The following is a 21272-nucleotide window of genomic DNA, read 5'->3' as shown; positions in this document are numbered from 1 at the left end:
CATTAAACTTTATGGGTTCTCTGATGCCTTCTGACATTCAATATTGATCCTCTACCCAGAAAAATTCCTATATTTATGCAAACATGACTTTATGTACAGTTTCAGGGAGTACACAGATCTTGAAGTTCATCCATGAACTTTTAAGAGTTCCTTTTATATTGTAGTCATTGAAATTGAGAGAAAATGTAAAAGTCTTCCTAAAACTACAAACAGGGCAATAGACAAGGCCCTTTTAATCATCAACATTGTCATGACCTGACTAGGATGAAAAAGTATGGTTTAAATTGCCTGGACAGACTTTTTCCTGGCTCCCAATGACTCTATTTGAATAGTGTACTCTATAGTTAAATATGAATGAGTAGATTATAAAGAATTTAAAAACTGAAATCATCATTATAATTTAATGAAAACAAGTAATTTGATTATACAGAGTGGTATTCTTACTATGACTGAGCCTTATTTTCTTTTGATCCTTATCAAAGATCTAATCATCATCTTCTGATACTGGTATAGATGAGGAAACTGGATCATAGAGGTGAATTGACTTCTCCTGGGGGCACACAACTAATAATGGTAGAGCCAAGTCTAAACTGGTTTTTCAAATGTTAAATCTGCTGATTTGTATTTTCTCCCTAAATTGTTAGTAGTTTTAGGCCTCATTTTGAAAAATTATCTTCTGTAACATTTATAAATACATTCAACCACAATTTTAATTTGATCGCTAAAATATTTTGTGTAAGAATAGTGTAAAACAAAACTGTGTAGTTTATTACTTTTGGAAATTGATCCTTTAGCCTTATGAATTTAAAGTCTTTTAATCAATAATATCTATACCCAGTGGCCTAGATTCCATTCACATGGTTTAAGAAGTAATATCGTAACAGTAATTAAAATATATGTGGACTAAAACATTATCTTTAGTACAAAAATTTCATATGGAAATTACCAAGGTTGTTTTAAAATGAAGTAGGTTATTTTTTAACATGAACTTTTAAAGTTGTGCTTTTAAAATAATAGTTCTTACATCAGCAACTAGTGGTGTTTTTTAAAGTAAATGTTCAGGTACAGCTACTTTATTTGCGTTAGTAGAGGCAGATTTAGGAAAATTTGCCTGTTTTTCCTTTTCGTTTTTAAAGGGAGTGACTCAGATTGACAATGACCTGAAATCTAGAGCATCCGCATATAATAACTTGAAAGGAAATCTTCAGAATTTGGAACGGAAGAATGCGTAAGCATATTAAGTATATGTGAATATTAAGCAGTGGGGGAGCATTCTAGCATGCACTAAATGAGCTATTGTTGGGTTAATTTCAGTTTATGCTGTTTCTGTAATCAAAACGGTGTTTGTTTACTTCATGGAGAAAAGTTTATTAATTTGGGCTAGTCAAAACAGATGTGAGGCTGATTTATTATGCTTGTTTCATAAAACTTGTGAGTTGAGTCCTAGTTTATCCCTTTATACATTTTGAGTTTTTACTGAAAAATTGTCTAAAACTGTTTAAAATCAAATCATAGTTTAATTACATAGCAGTTACCTGCTCCTTAAAATAATTCTATTGAAGAATCCTTTTGCAGTGTAATTTATCTGTTTTTCTGTTTTCCAGGCTTAGCTTTTTTACATGTTAGGTTTTCAAAAATTAAAACATGTTTGTTTTCTTGATCTTATTGTATGACTACTGCAAGCTTTAAGCATAAACAAGTTATGCATTTGTATTCCAGAGGGAAAGTTGGTGGGATGCCTTCAGTGGTACAAATAACGCAGGTCATTTTCATTATGAAATGTACTGGGAGACCAAATGAAGACTGATTTGGAAGAGTTAATTATTGAGTTAACTAACCAAAATTGCTTAGTATCAGATGATACCCAGGGAGAGGAAGGAAAATCAAAGGTTGTCCTTAGACGATATAATTTTATAATTATGATGAAATAGACTTTAATTGACATATAATGAATAACACTTGCCCAGTCAAGATATTATATATGTAATCAAGAGAAGAGCTGAGTTACACTAATTAAAGCAAACACAAAGGGAGATACTAGAGGCAAATTTTGATAAATGTTGACATTTCTTTGATAATGGGAGTGGGAAATAGCTACATTTTGGTTTCATATAAATAAAAATGTTAACTAAAATTAATCTGTTTCTCAAGATGTATATATAGTATATATATGTGAATGTAATTAGCCTGCTCTTTCTTTACTTGTATTATGGAGGCATTATCAGCCTGATTATTATTATTTTTTTATTCCTCAGAGGAAGTTTGCTAACTAGAAGTTTAGCGGAAATTGTGAAGAAGGATGATTTTGTTCTTGATTCAGAGTATCTCGTCACATTACTGGTCGTAGTTCCCAAGTATGTCTTTTAATTACAAAAGTTTTTTACTTGTTAAAATATAAGAAAAATATTAGTATCTGATATTGTAATTTGAAGTGTTCCATAGAACTCAATTGTAGAGGGACTATTACCTTGTCATTCATTCTGTCAACCAGTACGACTCATGGCACATGTAGTAGAATTTAGTTCTTAATTTGGTAATGGAGACATCAATTATAAATTGGGATTCCAAATCAAATTTAGCAGCTTAGTAGAATTGGCTTATTTAAAAATTAAATAATACTAAATTACTAGATTTTTTTAAAATACAGATTTTGGATTTTTCGATACTAGGAAGCTCTTTGTCTTTTTGAAAAATCTTTATGATTGTTGAAGATGAGTGAAACCCTTTAAGAATCAAAGGATAGATTAGGTCAAGGGTTATTAGCAAAGGTTTTCTGTAAAGGGCCGCCATGTAGTTAATATCTCACAATTTGTGAGCCATAAGATCTCTTACAACTATTCAGCTCTGCGATGTCAACTCTGTAGTTGTAGCTGAAAGCAGCCATACACAGTATATACAGATCAGATGTGGCTGTGTTTCACTAAAACGTTATTTATGAAAACAGGCTCTGCGCATAGTTTGCTGGATTAGATAACCCTTTGAAATCTTCTTTACTCCCACCACCCCAAAAAAGAAATCTTCTTTAGGTCTTCTGTGTTAACGTTTGATTATAGTTAATCTTGGTAAAATGAAACCTTTGGACACGCATAGAAAGGATTAGAACTCTGTGCACATATGTGTGTGTGTGTGTGTGTGTGTGTGTGTGTGTGTGTGTATGAGAGAGAAACACTGGTAATGGTTTTACTTCTGACTTGGACTGAAGTCTCGCTATTGGGGAATCTTTGGAGGATCCAAACTGAGGTGGGATTTGGAGATTCTTCACAGTATCATTGCATGAATTCTTGCTTTGCTGTGCTCTCCATTTTTATATCGTTAAGGAGCTGGGATTGGAAAATGATACCTCCTAGAAAGGGTGGGAAAACACCCCCATTGAATTTACTGTAGCTACAATATTATCTGACTCCTGCTTTTCCCCCTTTATTGCAGAATACTAGAGCACTGATTATTTATAATAAATTTCTGTGTATCTGTGTTTTTATACTATTAGGAAAATAACCTTTGCTCAGATAAAAGATTTGTCTCAGTCTTTATTGAAAATTGGTGTTTAAAATCAGAAGTTTTTACAATCTTCTGTACATTATAATTGAAACATAGGACCTAGAGTACCTTATGTGTTGAATCATTCACTATCTGGTCTACAAATACTGCAATTCTTTATATTGCAAACATAACTGTCTTTCCGCACACACCCAAAACCGTTGGTCTCTAGAGAAGGTGGTTGTTGTACAACGTTCTGTGCAGCATGGTTTGCTGTCACTTAATTTACTCAATGCTTCCTGGCATGCTGTGCTTTTAGTAAATACAGTTTGATCCAGCCTTTCATAACAGCCAGTGAATAGAAATGGTAGGGATTTCAGTATGGCATTTAAATTAATTTATTTTTAACAAGGTAATATGTATTAACTCAAGTTTGAAAGTCATTTAGAATCTGTACTTTACTTGCTTTCCACACTTAGTTCTAGGATGTACCTCTTTTGCAATACTTACTGGATATAAGAGTGGTGAACTGCATTTCCTGCTTCACCAGTTACTATATTTGAAATTCATTTTCAGTAGGAAACTTGGATTTTTCTTGTTGTTGTTGTTACATAGATTTGAGGTATGCTTTAGTCAAAATTCCTGTTTTTCTCATATTTTTTCTCCTAGATATGGCAGTAGGTAAGACATGTTTTTTCATTTCTAGTACTTACTGTACCTTTTTGCAGGTTAAACCACAATGACTGGATTAAGCAGTATGAAACACTAGCTGAAATGGTAGTTCCAAGGTCTAGCAAGTAAGTAGTACTCTGTAAAAACCCATTTCTTTCCTAGATTTCCTCTTTATAGCTGGAATATTGGGTTGGGAAGTATCTTTATCTTTTCTTTGTAGAAAATTGACAATTTCAGGACCATATCTTTCACCTTATAAATAAGTTATTTTAACTCTAGTTATCACAGTTATAGACCTGGAAGGGACTCTCTATAGTCGAATCGACTGCCTCATGTTTATAGATGTAGAAGTTTGAGGCCTCAGGGGTGAAGTGGGTTGCCCAGTCACACATCTCACTAATGGCAGGACTAGAATTAGAACCCCGGTCACTGGTATGGTACTTTTTCTGCCATGCTGTGCCACCTTCTGAAAATTCTTTATTCAGTATTTATTGTATAATCACTATGTGTCTATGTATAATTCTTCATTTCTCTTGCAAAGGAAGTGTACCAAAATGGCTGCTAGAGTGCCGTGTTGATCTCTAAATATCCACCATCACTTTCCAGTGAGCATAGATTCAGCCTAACCTATATTTTCCATTAAGAAAACCCTTGTATTAAGTGTTTTTAAATTTATGGATTGATATACATTGTCTAATTTGATTTTACAACACTTCTGAGAAGTGTTGGAGCAGTTATTCTTGTTGCTAAAGAAGTAAAGATACAGAAGAATTGAGTAGTTCCCCAAGGCATATGGCTGCATTTGACTGTGTAAGTGTCCAATGACAAAGGACTAAAAGTCAGGTATTTATTTTAATGTTAGGGCTTATACTGTTGACACTACCTTGTCATTTTTTTCTGTATTAGTTTCACACTAGAAGTTCTTTGAAAAAATATTAAATACAGTGTATATGCACCCCCCAGGAATCTTTTGTGTGGCTATGCCTCAAGAGGTGGCAGCATGTGGTGAGAGAAAGATATAGCAGATAGTAAAGAAGTGGTATTAGTAAGGTTAGGCCCATGAAATATTTTCTTTTCCAGTTTCATTGTGTCATATGGGAGGTAGCTTAGTATAATGGAAAGAGTGCTGGACCCAGGGATCTGAGTTCTATTGCTGGTTCTGCTACCAACTTGCTATGTGACCTGGGGTAAGTCATTTACCTTCTTTGGGCCTCATTTTCTTTGTCTATAAAATGAGCATAGCACCTTCCCAGTACACATTATGAGGCTATTTAAGGCTTGATAAGATATACAAAATATACAGTATACGATTATCATAGTTTCACAGATGTTGATTTATTTTTTTATTTTTTTTGAGAATTAAACCGCAAACCTCTGCTCATCACAATCCCCCCCCCCCCCCCCCCCCGTTTTGGGGGATGCCTTCCATTCACACCAGCCCCTCACATGGTGAACTAAAGACTAAGGTTGTATCTTCATATTAGTCTTCTTCTTTTTTTTTTTTTCGTATTAGTCTTCTCCTGAAGCTGTTTATTCTAACAAATAACAACTTCTTCTATCTTTGTACTCTGTAGGATGTTAAAGCCATAGAGGTTGACTTTATGTCTGAGAGGCAGGGGAAGGAGGAGACCCAAGGACCCAGTGTATACAGAATATCCTCACAGGTTGTAATATGCCAGACTTAGGGTCCAGGGAAGTGGTGTGTAGATAAGTTTCAGATTTATTTTGAAAAGACTTAAAAAATACTACTTTAGAGATTTACATCTCTTGAACATCACTATAGTAGTTTAAAGGAAAAAATTCTAAGCGGTAAGAGTTCATTGTAGACAGCCTCAGCTTCTGAATGATGAATAACTGCTCTCTGACCACCAGTCAGTGAGAACCACTGTTGTACCTGTTTCTCAGTTCAGAGAGACATTCAGAACCACTGACATGAAAGTTTAGCTATTTAAATTTAGTCCACAAGAACAACAGCTATACCAGCACTGTGAAGAGGATGGTTCACTTGTGTGGGGCAGACAGGTGATAGTGGGCTACATTGGAATTTTGTCCACTGTTCAGGAAAGATCTCTATGACTTGATGCTGGATTTTTTGCTTATCATAACAACTAACATTTTTGAATAGCTGCTTTGTGCTAGTAATTGTTCTAAGTGCTTCATTTTTAAGTCATTTTGTAAGTAGTAATACTTTCAGTTGTTGCTTTTTGGCTCTTGAGTCCTTAGTCTTGAGCGCAGTGAAGATGAAAGTGAAATTCTGAGGTAGGAGAATCCTGTCTTCAAACCTGAAGGAAATAATTTCACTTAAAAAATGCTTAGAATCCAGCTATTTGTAAAATATTCTACTTAAGTCTTAAAATTATTGGACAGCTTGAACTACTATCTTTGTTGTGTGGATAAGTGTAGGGAGGTATGTAAATGCCATGCAAAGTTATGGCCAAAGAAGTGGAGGCTGGGTTGCTCTTCTGCTTCTTGTTGGAAAAACTGTTCAGAGAGAGGTGTTTTTCACTTGTACTCAGGATTACCACTTTCCTTTTTGTCTGTCTACTTTTACTTGTGAAGAGAGTCTGACCGGATCCCATCACTAGTAAACTTGTGCCTTTTCTGTGTTATTGGAAAGTACCACAAACACATTGGTGCTTCACAGAGGTTTTTGGTCAGGGAGCTAGAGGAACCTCACTAGGAAAGCTTAAGAAAAACTGTACAAGCCATTGTGCAGAGAAAAGTTCCCTTGTGTTGTGAGGGTTGTAAAAATAACTTTCATGAAGAAAAGCAGAAGAGCTGCCTTAGCAGTAACATAGGAAGATGAATTAGGGGACGGAAGATTGCAGGTCTGAGTTTTAGGACAGAGCTAAGAAATCAGAAGCAGCAGGCAGAACTAGTGAGCTCCAGAAGCACAGCTACTCACTTGGATGACTGAAAATGCCATGAAATGTGTGGAAAACATTGCTGCTTCCTTCAGGCCTGGTTAGGCCTGTATGAAGATGGTGCTACTACTACTGCATAACAATAGAACTAAAGGAAGACATGTTTTGTGGTCATTTATTTGAACCTAGTCCAACTTATACATCCTGTTTTAAGCTAAACTAAGCTCCCTTTCAGGCACGGTTCCAAGTCCATGTTTAATCATAAGAAGATGGCACTTTCTTGCCTGCCTCTTCTCCTTCTGGCTTTCATTTTGTTTCTCTGTCTTGGTCTCATGTCACTTCAGATCGCTGCTGGTTTTGCTTGGTTTGAAATCCCTCCAACTTCTGGCTTCCTGCAGCTCACAAAGCATCACCTCCACTTGAATTTTGTGGGCTCTTTTCTTGCTTCACCCTTGACCTCTAGAAAGGCTTTACTTCTGTAACTTTAAATCCAGTTCTTGAACCAGAGCCTGCTTTCCATCTTTTCCACTGTTATAGAACCTGCTCTTTGTTGTTTTTAAGATTTTAAGATTTTATTTATTCATGAGAGACAGAGAGAGAGAGAGGCAGAGACACAAGCAGAGGGAAAAGCGACTCCTCAAGGGAAGTCCGATGTGGGACTCGATCCCAGGACTCTGGGATCATGCCCTGAACCGAAAGCAGAAGCTCAACCACTTAGCCACCCAGGTGTCCCAGAACCTGCTCTTTGACCTTGTCCATCTCTAGTCCCCACCCTTTGCACTGACATTGTTGGTTTCCTCAAGTCATGCTTCCTCTCCTGCTGAGCCTGGAGTCTTGAGTCATCACTTTAGCTGTTGTCTTGCCTGCACCATCTTTTCTGGCCCCTGTGACCTCTTACAAACTCCCCCAATTAATCTGTAATTCAGTCTGCCAGCTTCTATGCCTAAATTGCCTGAGTGAGCTGGAGAGAATCTGGTGGGTCTGAGTTGTGGCCAGGCTAGACTTGGGCTTTTCTGTCTTAGTGGGACAGAGTATTCTTCTGTCAGCGCATTTTTCAGCCACACCCTGGGCTCTGATCTCCGCCTGCAGCTTTGGGACTCCGAAATCTCCATCTGTGGCCTCACGATCCCTGTAGTTTCAGACTCCCACACTTGGTTTCCTCCTGGGCACTCTATGTGTCTGTGCCACAGGTAATAGGACATTATTCCCCCCCACCAGCCCCCAATCCCAGCCTCAGATGTTCATCTCTCCTGTAGTGTGTGGCAGCAGCCTCTGCCTAGTTATCAAACCAGACCATGGTAATCAGCTATTTTGGACTCTTACCTCTCCCTCACTCCGCCCCCGCCCCATGACCCAATCTAACAGCTATATTATTTCTACCTCCAGTAGCATTTGGTTGAGTCATATGGAATTGCTGTTTTGTAGGTCAAAAATGGTCAGATACCAACAACTTCATATGTTTCCACTGACTTTACACCCCCTGTCCCCTCTTGGCCCTGCCCTTGTAGCTACAGCTGCTGCTTTAGTTTAGGTTCCCATCTCTTGCCTGAACTATTGTAATTGCCATTAGCTGGTCTCCTTTATCTCCAATATTTTCCTTCTCTCATCACTCTCCTGCATTGCTGCCATTTTCATTTTCGTGGTGTACCAATCTACTTCTGGCACATACGTATGCATACACACACACCCCTTGTACTCTGTGTTCCAGCTACTTATTTCTGGTAGAACCCCAAATGTGCCATGCTATTCCACATCTGTATGCATTTGCTTGTGGGATTCTACTGGCATGTTCTCTCTTTTGCCTGTCTTTCAGACTTCCACTTGACATCACTGCTCTTGTGAAACTCTGTAATGTCCCCTGAGATAGTTATTTATTCCCTTTTTGCCCCAATATGTTACATATATCTTCTATTATAACATTTACAGTTCTGTATTATATTACTTGTTTCTGTCTCTTTTCTTGATTAGACCCCTGCCTTGAGGTCAGCAAACTACATTGTCTTAGCTTTATTCCTATTATGTAGCAAGAGCGGGGCACATTTATAGAGGCTTAGTACCTGTTACATAATTGAAAGTCCATTATACCAAGGACTCATGGTTTGTTTTTTTTATAATGTTTTAAGAAATACCTTTCCTAGGTATAGGAAGGAAAAGCAAATGGTTTCTATTTATTTTTTCTTAATAAGGTAGCACAGCAGGATTTAGTCAGAAAATAAGACTGAATTTTTATCTTGGCTTCCTTCCCCATGAGGATTTTGAATAAGCCAGACAACTTTGCTGTGACCCAGGTCTTTACATGATAAAGGAGCCTGCATAATAGACACCCTGTTCACTGTCATAGAGCCATGTCAAACATCAAATACTTTTGAAATGGTCTTTAAAATGGCAGAGTACTGCGTTAATTTAAAAGATAACTGTGACAATGGAGGAGTATTATAGGGGTCTGCACTAGCCTGTCAGGTTGGATTTGGATTTGTTTCGATCACAGTGTGCATTTTACAGAGTTAAGCCTGGGAGACCTGAAGATCATTAAAGGTTTTTTATGGCGTTCTGTCCACTTGGTAGCTGCCTTGCTTTGGATTTGATAGGCACCAGGAGCCAGAACTAAGAGTAATAGTTTTGAGAGAGCACCTTTTATTTACTTATTCATTTTTTAAGTCTTAAGCTTTTAAAAGATTTTATCATTTATTTTTTTAAGATTTAAGATTTTATTCTTAAGTAATCTCTACACCCAGTGTGTGACTTGAACTCTTAACCGTGAGATCAAGAGTTGTACACTCTACTGACTGAGCCAACCAGAGAGGGCACCGTTTTTTGTTGTTGTTGTTTTTTAAGAGAGGGAGAGGGCTGTAGGAAAAAAAGAGAAAGAGAGAAAGTGGACAAAGAAAATCTTAAGCAGGCTCCATGCCTGGCACAGAACCCGACATGGGGCTCAATCTCAGTGACCCTGAGATCATGACCTGAGCCAAAATCAGGAGTTGGATACTTCACTGACTGAGCCACCCAGGTGCCCCAAGAGGGCACCTTTGAAAAGGAAGTTTAGATGTTTTAAATTCAGAGTAGCTGAGTGATGACAGTGGTCAGTTCTCCTAGAGGTGTCTGCTGGTCCTGCTGCTGGAGAAGGTAGATTGAGAGTCAGGGTGGCTTCAGTTCTTAACAGCCATTCTGCCATTAAGTATTTTAGTTACCTCCTGAATTTACCTGAATTAACTGCTAACGAGGCAGTTCTTAAGACTTCTTGGAAAAACTAAACTTGCTTTTCTTTTCTCCCCCATATTTAGTAAAGTATCTTTGAATTCCACAAGCACTCCCTCAGGTTTGTAAAACATTTTTTTCTGATTTCAGAAGTACCACATTGTAAATAAAAACTATAAAGAAACAAACAAACAAAAAAACAACAACCTGATATTTGGAAGATAGAAGGGAAAAGAGACTCCCCTCCCCCCCATTAAGTGATATTTCTGTCCCAACATCATCATTGTTGAACAATTCAGTGTATAGCTTTGTAGACCTCCCACATGGGATTCTCTACATAAGTAGCTGTAGGTAGCTTTTGAAGAGTGAGAAGTATAGTGTACATAAACTGTACAGTTTGTCTTTCCACACAGCTTTTCCCCAGGGTATTACAAATTTATATCACAGTTAAAATCTCCCTACAGTTGTGTTTGGAAAGGACTTTCCAGTGATGTCCAATGAGACTCATAACTAGATAGAAGTTCTAACGTCACTGGGATCTTCTAGAGCCTAGGAGGAACCCCTGAGATGCATGAAAGTGTGTTTTGTCAGAAGTTATTTAGACTATTGCATTTGTTTGTTTTTGAGTTAGGATGTGGTGAGAGAAAAGGAAAGATCTGAGGTAGGAGGTACTGGCAGCTCAGAGAGGGTGAACCAGACCTCAGGGGGCTGGGCTGGAGACAGGTAGAGAGAATTTGGTTTCTGGAGGAGAAGGAGGAAGCAGGAAGAGTCTGGAATAAACTAGTTACTGGTTTTGCCTCAGCTAGCCTGGCACTGATAGATTGAAAAACATGGTTCTTAGAGTTTGAACATGTTACTTGAATTAATGTTGGATTTTGTTGGATTAGAAAGTGGTAAATGTCATAGGGCTGTTAAGACATCATAAATAAAAACAGTGTCTGAGGCAGTACAGGTGGTTAGCATTGAGGTGGTTTGGGAAGGGCTACCATATCTTCCTGTTCCTCCTCCTGCTTTGTGAATTCTGCCCTCAGTGTGAAAGAGAGCAGTAAACAGAAAGCTTTAAGTGGACCTTTCTTTCTCTTCATAGTGTTCTCTCAGAGGACCAAGACAGTTACCTTTGTAATGTCACCTTGTTTAGGAAGGCGGTTGATGACTTCAGACACAAAGCCAGGGAAAACAAGTAAGATGATTATTTTTTGTTTTTTAATTTGTTAGATCACCTGTAGACACAGCACAGATAATTTGTATTTCCCTCCCCAAATTTAGATTCATCGTTCGTGACTTCCAGTATAATGAAGAGGAGATGAAAGCAGATAAAGAAGAAATGAACAGGCTTTCTACTGACAAGAAAAAGCAGTTTGTATGTGTTCTTAATATTTAGTATTATCAGTGTTGAACAGAAGAAAAAGCAGTATTGCTATTTCCTTTTTATTTAAAAGAGAAGAAAACTGATTTTACTTTTAAGACATTTGATTTTAGTTATTTTTTCTGTTAAAATGAATTTTTTCTAAGCAAAACTTAGATCTGTAAATAGTTATCTTGAAGTCCATACCTTGAAATTAATTTAAGTCCATATAAGGAATTAATTTTAAATGCAGTGTTGATGCCTCTATAGTGAGGAATTATTTTAATTAAATAGTACTTCTTTTCAGTAAGAATTTTCATTTTCTTGAGGCAAATTTTTTTAATGCTGCAATCATACTGAACCAATTTCTGTTTAAACCACTGGAGAGTTAGTATGTTTTAGGCAAAATGGGGGAAGGGCATGGAATTGTGACAAGGGAAGATGGTGTCAGTTTCCTTGTTATCTTTAAGTGCTGGATTATTGTGAAGACTAGAAATTTGCATGGAAGGGGAAACCCGAATGAGTTGAATATTTATTTCTCTTATGATGCAAGAGAAGCAAATCGTCAGTACTTTATAAGCCATATCATCTCATTTGGGAGAAAACTAACCCTGACCAATAAAACCAACTTGTTAAAAGGTCCAGAGCCTTTTTAAAGAACAGATACTTTATTTTTTATTTTTACTTTTTTTAGATTTTATTTATTTATTCATGAGAGCGGGGGAGGGCAGAGACACAGGCAGAGGGAGAAGCAGGCTTCATGCAGGGACCCCGATGCGGGACTCGATCCCAGGTCTCCAGGATCAGGCCCTGGGCTGAAGGCGGCGCTAAACCGCTGAGCCACCGGGGCTGCCCAGAACAGATACTTTAACCAGAGATTTTCACTTTGTCTTAATTGGTTGGTACATCAGATGAGCCTAATGATGTTATCTAAATAACTTAGCTGAACTGATCATGTATGTCTTTTATGTATTGAGAGGCAGTATTAATTTTTTTGAAATCTGTTTTTTTAAAGGAGTATTTTTATTTAGTACTGTAAATAATACTGAAAATTTAAATTCAAAGAGAAGTTATTTTATGTAGTAGAATCATTAAAAGTTTAGAATATGAAGAGGATTAAGGGATCTAGATCAACATCTCTGATTATATAGATGAAAAAAATTAAGACCTGGGGATATGTATTGAATGACTTACTACGTAACTGTTTATCCTGTTCCCAAGAAGTTGTTTGTACATTGAATTCTGTTTGAAATGTCTGATATTTATTGCATAAGTTCGGGTTTTTATAATTTGGTTTTCAAACCTAGAGCACATCTATATTTTGTATTAGCTTATATATATATTAAAATGTATAACTTTTGTTGTGTAGTGAAGAGGTTCCATGAATTTTCATGTCTACTGAGGTTATAGAGTAGTTGCTAACCTTTTAATCTTATTTAAGATGAAGTGTCCAAGATAATGAGAATAATGAAACATTTTTAAAGTGAATTATAATGTGATTTAATTCTGTATATTCTTATTGAATGGTCGCTCCTTTAAAAATATTTGGTTTATCTCTAATTGCCATTTTCAAGATCAGATTTGTGGTGATGTTTTCTTTTTTCCTTTTTATAGGGACCACTTGTACGGTGGCTGAAAGTAAATTTCAGTGAGGCATTTATTGCATGGATTCATGTGAAAGCGTTGAGGGTTTTTGTTGAGTCTGTTTTAAGGTAAAGAAAGTTACTTGAAAAACTTGGAACTGAAGAGTTTATAGATCCTTTTGCATTAGACCTCTTTGTTACAGCACACAGTCCAGTAATAGGAAGTTGATGCGGAAAAACCAAAGGGACACCATGAGGCAGAGATTGTATCAGACATTTATATTAGTCTTGTTCTTTTTTTTTTTTTTAAGATTTTTTTTTTTTAATTTTTTTTTTATTCATGAGAGACACAGAGAGAGAGAGAGAGAGAGGCAGAGACACAGGCAGAGGGAAAAGCAGGCTCCATGCAGGGAGCCTGATGCGGGACTCGATCCCAGGTCCCCAGGATTAGGCCCTGGGCTGAAGGCGGCACTAAACTGCTGAGCCACCTGGGCTGCCCACTAGTGCTTATTTAAAAGAAGATCTTTTACATACTTTACGTGTAGTTTGGTACACAATATACTGATGATTTATTTGAAATCATTGTTTTGTATTGACCTGAAATATTTTACTATTCTGAGATACTTAAAAATCTCAATCATCTTGTGATCCTCTTTACATTTTACTCATATTAGAAGTAGTTCAAAATCCTTACCTGCAGCCATGCTATTTATACATTTCATTGTCTTTTCAAGATAGGAGTAATTATGTTGTTCCTTATTGTGAAGGTGTCTCCTCTAAGTGTATATATTATTGCTGTTTCCTGAGGGCATTCATATATTATCTTAAAAATTGAAGAAAAAAGTAATTCCTAGTAGACAGTGGGCTCTCATTTAAGGAAACATTTCTAGTGGAGTGAGGACCAGAGAAGATTTGATTTTCTTTGTATAGTAGTTGAACTTGTAAAGGTGGTCATTGAAATGAGATGCCGTGTCTCTGTTAACTGTGATTAAAGAAGACTATGAGAATATTTGCTTTGAAAAGAAAATCTCTTTATATGTTTATATTTGTGTTATATACTATATATTTGCTTCCTTATAAGGTATGGTTTGCCAGTGAACTTCCAAGCAATGCTACTTCAGCCCAATAAGAAAACAATGAAGAAACTAAGAGAAGTATTATATGAATTGTATAAACACCTAGACAGCAGTGCGGCAGCTATTATTGATGTAAGTTCTTATTAGGTACCTTTGTAAAGTAGGAACTGGAATGAATTTCAGAAAAAAATTACTGGAAGGAGAGAATGGAAAGGGGATAGTAGATATCGTATTTTTAATCTTTTTTTTTTTTAAATTACTTTGAGGTTCTCAATTTGTTAGGTAAGCATAGCAAGTAATTTACATTGTTTACCCTGTTTTATACTAGTTAGAGCGGTGCTTTGCTTCTAAACCAGTCATTGTCTTGCTATATAGATCAGGTATTTGTAGCTGCAGAAATAAAGAAGCAACCAGTGATACTACTTGTTTACCAAAGTTAATAAATTGCAGAGAAGAAAATAAGTAGTTAATTTGATTGTATTCGGTACAGGTAGTGAAGTCAGTAGAGGAGTGTTTTGAAGGGAACTACCATTTTTCTAAAGTGATGTATTTATATCTTTTTGCAAACAAAGATTATAATCAAAGTGTGTTGTTGCTATTGCCGTTTAAAATTGTAGTGGGCTTTTAGTTCATATTTTTAATTTCAAATATCTTATTATTTTCCACTTTAGGATGGTAGTATCTTACTTTTGCATTAGTTAGAACCTGTGAAACAGGTTTTTTTTGATAGAAGAAAATGCAGGAAATTGCTTTCTAGGTTTTCATTTATTGTCAATAAAATACAAGGTTCAACTATTTGATACCCAATTTCCTACCAGTATATTCTTTTTTTTTTTTTTTTTTAAGATTTTATTTATTTATTCATGAGAGACAGAGGCAGAGACACAGGCAGAGGGAGAAGCAGGCTCTATGCAGGGAGCCCAATGGTGGGACTCTATCCTGGGTCTCCAGGATCACACACCGGGCTGCAGGTGGCGCTAAACCGCTGCGCCACCAGGGCTGCCCCCTACCAGTATATTCTTAAAACATGTAAATAATAAGTGATATCATTAAAGTCATACTTAGTTTACTTCTGTTCAATATTTTAATAAGCCATGTGTCTGATAAACTCGATATCTCAAGCCTGAGATTTAAAAAGTAATTTTATGCCTATGCACAAAACAGGATCATAAGGTCCTGGTTAAACACATTCAGGCTTTGGAGTCAGTGAGTGCTTAAATCTGGCTTCACTATCCACTGTGTTAACTCATTGGCAAAATAGGAGTAATAATGCCTAACTCAGATTAAATTAGCATAAACACATAAACTTAGCTCAGAGTAGGTTTTCAATAAGAAGGTAGATGGTAATACTTAATTTCTTCTTTTTTTGATTTCTGTAAGTACTCAGTTGGATAATTGTCTGATTTTTCTATAGGCTCCTATGGATATTCCGGGCTTAAACCTGAGTCAACAGGAATACTACCCCTATGTGTACTACAAGATTGATTGCAACTTGCTGGAATTCAAGTAAAAATGAGCTCCTTCCCAGACAATCCTGTCCTTGTGTTGGTGTATTCTAACAGATATAAGTTGTAGTATGACAGTACTTTTAACTCTCTATTGTCCTTTGCTTGCTTCTGCCCCCCTTTCCTAGGTGAGTTCTTCCATAGTGGTCCATCTCTCAATATTTTCTTCTTAAAGGAAAATAGGTATCTTACTTCTTTTTATTGATCAGGTCTGTAAATGTGTACTAAAAAAAAAAATCAGAGTTTATTTATTAACAGAATAGTTTATTTAAAGAGAAGGTCTTTCTTTATTGATATTCTGGTATGCATTAAGTCCATTTGTTACTGTTGTGCACAAAAGCCTTGTTTACAAGGGAATGGTAAATGTTTATACCATTTTGTTCACTGTATTTAGCAGACATAACTGTCTAATAGTTACTGAATCATGATGTAAAAAAATGTGATAATATTCAGGTATGTGCTTTCTGAATGTTTCAAATTACAATCTGTGAGCACTGTTGACACCCACAGGAGATAATAAAATTACCTGTGCAAAGGTGTATTGTGTGTATAACTTCGGAAGATTATAGTTCAGTTTGAGAGTTTAATAAATGAGAGCATAGCTGACTTGCTATGCTGCTTCCCGGATTTTGTTCTGTATCAAGGGTTGACCACTTGTGTCTGACTCACATATGATTTAAGTGTGCCAATTTTGGGTCACAGTACAAATGTAAAGATTATTTTTCAATATATGATGGATATTTACATTTGGACACTAGATTTTGAGTTCCCTCAAATAATTAAGAAGTAGGGCCAACTTGGAATAAAGTGTAGCAAAACTGTGTAGCTTCAGTCATTTGTTCTGTGTCTTTTTTACATACTTCCTAAGATTTATTAATTATAAAAGCCTTCGTTTTGACCTATATATCATTTATGACATCATCTGAAAAGAGGCATTGTTTGTTTTAAAAATCTCTGAAATGGGGGATCCCTGGGTGGCGCAGCGGTTTGGCGCCTGCCTTTGGCCCAGGGCGCGATCCTGGAGACCCGGGATCGAATCCCACATCAGGCTCCCGGTGCATGGAGCCTGCTTCTCCCTCTGCCTGTGTCTCTGCCTCTCTCTGTCTCTCTGTGACTATCATAAATAAATAAAAAATTAAAAAAAAAAAATCTCTGAAATGGATGACTTAGTTTAGCATCCTGAAGGAGCTTCTAAAAGAGGTTTTTGTGGCAGTGCTACCTTTCCTCTGCCCTCCCAGGCTTGCAGATGAAAGAAGGAAGTTTCTATTTTAAGGGCATTTTTTAAAAAAGATTTATTTATTTAGAGAGAGTCAGAGACACAGGAGGAGAGAGAAGCAGGCTCCATGCCGGGAGCCCAACCCGGGACTCGATCTCGGGACTCCAGGATCGCGCCCTGGGCCAAAGGCAGGCGCTAAACCGCTAAGCCACCCAGGGATCCCCTTTAAGGGCATTTCTAAACTATGCCTATTTCTTCTAGAAATTAGCCTCCTAAATAAATCCTTTTTACTTCAAACATTTATTTTTTTTTATTTTTTTTTTTTTAAATTTTTTTTAAATTTTTTATTTATTTATGATAGTCACAGAGAGAGAGAGAGGCAGAGACACAGGCAGAGGGAGAAGCAGGCTCCATGCACCAGGAGCCTGATGTGGGATTCGATCCCGGGTCTCCAGGATCGCGCCCTGGGCCAAAGGCAGGCGCTAAACCGCTGCGCCACCCAGGGATCCCTACTTCAAACATTTATGTTGTTTTTCTTTTTTTTCAAAAGAAATAAACTTCAAACGTACTCAGAGTTCTAGAAAGTAAAAAATGAGAGATGACCCTTCCTGCCTCCCAGATTTCTTCTCAAGGGCATGTATTCTTGTAGACCCTTTTCTATATTTCCACAGCATATATATTATACACATGCAAACATAGTTTATTTTAAAATAAATGTAGGATCAGACTGCATATATTCTGTTACTTTTTTGTTTATTAGTAATGTCCAAAATCTCTGGATGTCAGTCTATCTAGAGCTACATCATTTTTTTCCACTGGCTGCATGGTTTTCCATCATATATTTCTGCTACAATATAGCTGACTTGTTGGATATTCAGGTTATTTTTTGTTTCAGTCATAACACACACTGCTGCAGTAAACCTCCTTCTACGGGTATCTTTACTTGTATCAGTATTTCTGTAAGAGAGATCCTGGACGTGGGGTTTGTAGGACATAGGGTATAATTAAAGTTTTGATATATGCTCCCAAGTTCCCTGTCAAAGTTCTAAATTTAAGACATGTTAAGAATGCAGATTTTATTTTCAATTTTCCTTTGGATAAGAGGAAGCTGAAAATGTTTGGTTTTGGTGTCAGAAAATTCTGGTTCTCTTTGTTTGCAGATGTTTTTTGAGTCTTGGTATCTGTACAATGGACATAATCTGTGATGGAGGATGTGTTTTGACAACTTAAGTAAAGGATTGGTAGGCCCACATGATGACTTTAACATTTTACCTGGATTGTAATATTGTTCTGACATGGGTAGGTAGGGATTGTTTCAAGTTTAAAGTCGCAATGTGTGTTTGGAATTCAGGACTTTCACTATAATTTCTCTGAGAGACGCAGGGTGCCTGGGTTGTAGCTGTGGAGTCCAGGCCTAGTTCTGCTACTGATTAGTCCTGTGGTCTCCATGCCTGGTCCCTCCTTCCTAGAATGGGGATAACTAGACTGTTATTCTGTGAAAGCGATCCCACCTGTGCGTGTAGTGCTTTGAAATGGTGCCCGGTGAAAGCTTGATGCACATGTACCCAGAATCCTAGACCAGTGCCTCTAGCTTCTTTTCACCTGTGTTTGATCTGGGAATTTAAAGGTCCATGACATTGTGGAGTCTGAAGGTTAGAAGGAAGTAATTGCATGTGTGTGGTGGGGGTAGGCAGAGTTTGTGTATGTCATATGATGTTAAAGCAATTTGTCTCTGAGCTTCGGTCCGTGTTGGGCTTTTTATATTGTCGATGGTAGCTACCATTCCTGGGAAAGCATTCTTCCTATTCTCCACATCTTGCCTTGTTTCAAGGCTTCAGAGTCTACTGGTTCTCCTCTAGGGTAGAGCTCAGATAACTGAGATTCACTCAACATTTATTGAGTGTTAGAGGCCATCCTGCCAGCGCTATCAGTATCGGTTGCCTTGCCCCTTCCCCGTGTTGTTTGTGCCGGGAGGACTGGTGGTCCCCATGCTACTTGTGGAGGCTTGGGGCAAAGGACTTTAGTGCTTTCTTTGCTAGATCTCACAGATTTTGAGTTAGAGTCAGAATTCAAACCTAAGTTTTTTTTTATATATATATTTATTTATTCATGACGGACACAGAGAAAGGCAGAGACATAGGCAGAGGGAGAAGCAGGCTCCTGCAGGGACCTGAGATCATGACCTGAGCCAAAGGCAGACACTCAACCACTGAGCCACCCAGGTGCCCTCCTTTTTTAAAAAAATTTATTTACTCATTGGAGAGAGAGGCAGAGAATGAGCAGGGTGTGGGGCAGAGGGAGAGGAGAAGCAGGCTCCTTGCTGAGCTGGGAGCCTGATGTGGGCCTCAGTCCCAGGACCCTGGGATCATGACCTGAGCCAAAGGCAGCCGCTTAATTGACTGAGCCACCTAAGCTCCCCCAAACCTAAGATTTCTGACTGTGGGGCCCTTTTGTCCATATCATGCCTCCTGCTCTCTACAGGGTCCTATTATATGAGTGAGCCAAACACATTCCTTCAACTTAGTCCAAGAAAGACCATGACATAGGAAAAGAAAAAGCATTAGATGTGGTTGATGAAATATTAAATTGTGCTAGTATTTGGCAGGAACTTTGGAGCCCAGACCTTTTTTTTGGCGATGGGTAATGATGTGTCTAGTGGTTGCATATGCTAACTTCAGTAGCCCAGGTTATTCAACCTGGAAGGTTTTCCTTCCTGCTGAAGTTAGTCTTAGGCAGACAGTATGTGGTCTGAGTGGAGCAGATTCCCACGTAGCATTTTGAATGAGCACATACCAAGTAATACCTTTCAACTAGTACTTTGTGCATCACAAATACAAAACAAACATTAATTTTTCTTTGCTGTCACTTCAAATTTAGTTAGTTGGAAATACAAGAAATTGATCTAGATACGAAGTTACTCTCCTTTATTTTATTCTCAGCTGCCTTTTTTTTTTTCCCTTAAATCAGAATAACAGGGTGCCTGGATGGTGTGGTCAGTCGAGTCTCCGACTCTTGGTTTAGCTCAGGGTCACGATCTTAGGGTCGTGAGATCGAGCCCCGTGTCAGGCTCCATGCTCAGTGCATAGTCAGCTTAAGACATTTCTCTTCCTTTCCCTCTGCCCCTTCCCCTCACCCCCACCTCCTCTCTTTCTCTCTCTCTGAAATAATCTTTTTAAAGTAACAAATACACTAAGAATCATATGTACAAGTATTATAGAATAGCTTATAATGAAAACCTTGCTGCTACTTTTTTTTTTTAAAGATTTTTATTTATTTGAGAAAGAGGGCACATACCTGAGAATGAGCTCTGGGGAGGAGGGGCAGAGGCAGAGGGAGAAGCAGACTCCCCACTGGGTAGGGAGCCCAACGTGAGGCTTGATCACAGGACCCCAGGATCATGACCTGAGCTGAAGGCAGATATTTAAGCAACTGAACAGCCAGGCACCCCTAAAACCTTGCTATTCTATAGGGAAAAAGGTGGGATTTTTTTTTCCTTCTGGTGACATCAGCAAAAGATGGTTTATCCTAGAAGTCTGTAATAGGGATGGTTTAGCTGGAGAAGAAGGTGAAACAGGTCAACATCTTTCACACCAAGAATGGTCAAGATAATGCAAGAAGAAAAAAGTTTAAAACGAAGTAGAAGTTTATGAGCAAACACAAATGATATTTTCTGGCAGTTGCTTAATATTGGAATTGATTAGATCCACAGCAGTTCTTTCTTGGGGAATTTAATAAGAATGCAGATTCATTGCCAAACTCCACAGAGATGTTTGTAAGTCTTGTGTAGGTCCAAGAAATAGTCTACATTTTTAACAAACACCCAGGAGACTCAGATGCTGGTGATCAGCCAGTTAAATGAGACTACCCTTGAAAGAGTCTTCCTCTGAATCCCCAGATAGAGTCATTGACTTAGGTTTGGAAGCATCTTGGGGTCTAGTGCAAATAGTGATTTTTCTGTCTTTCACACAGACTACGTTCAGTAGGATCATTAGGAATAAATAAGCTTTTCCTACTCTGCCACCTAAGGTAGCATTCCAACATTATTAATTAACAGAACTGGAAAGTTCTGCTTTTGCAGAAACTGATCATTGTAGGTATCCTCTACCCTCGAAAGGCCATAGAATATCAAATTGGAATTTGCAGGAACTGTCTAAAGTGACCAAAGTCACATGTATCTTTTATTTGAAAACCCAATTTGGGTGTGATTTATCCGGCTTATTAAAGTTTAAAAGAACAACCAGAACAGCCTTTCAAAGAATGGTTTGCACGAAGAAACAAAGCCAAAGGCTATTAAGACAAAAGTGAAAAAAGTTGGATGCAGCAAAGAATATTGTTGATG

At 37.6% G+C, this 21272-nt stretch overlaps 1 protein-coding gene across 2 annotated transcripts in view; it reads left to right on the top strand.

Annotated features, from left to right (window-relative positions):
- The window catches only part of ATP6V1C1 (ATPase H+ transporting V1 subunit C1), a 39064-nt gene extending 22516 nt beyond the window's left edge, over positions 1-16548 (top strand). For both annotated transcript variants that reach the window (XM_041769427.1, XM_041769429.1), the window contains 8 exons: positions 1137-1228; positions 2256-2354; positions 4206-4274; positions 11296-11388; positions 11475-11568; positions 13168-13265; positions 14218-14344; positions 15627-16548. In XM_041769427.1, the coding sequence (XP_041625361.1) occupies positions 1137-1228; positions 2256-2354; positions 4206-4274; positions 11296-11388; positions 11475-11568; positions 13168-13265; positions 14218-14344; positions 15627-15722 (768 nt within the window). In that variant the 3' untranslated portion in view covers positions 15723-16548. The remainder of the gene's footprint in view (positions 1-1136; positions 1229-2255; positions 2355-4205; positions 4275-11295; positions 11389-11474; positions 11569-13167; positions 13266-14217; positions 14345-15626) is intronic.
- The last annotated feature ends 4724 nt before the right edge of the window (positions 16549-21272 follow it).

This window comes from Vulpes lagopus, chromosome 9 (assembly GCF_018345385.1).
Source record: "Vulpes lagopus strain Blue_001 chromosome 9, ASM1834538v1, whole genome shotgun sequence".
NCBI lineage: Eukaryota > Metazoa > Chordata > Mammalia > Carnivora > Canidae > Vulpes > Vulpes lagopus.
Note: the sequence above shows the minus strand (reverse complement) of the source record. Positions and strands in the feature narration are given on the sequence as shown.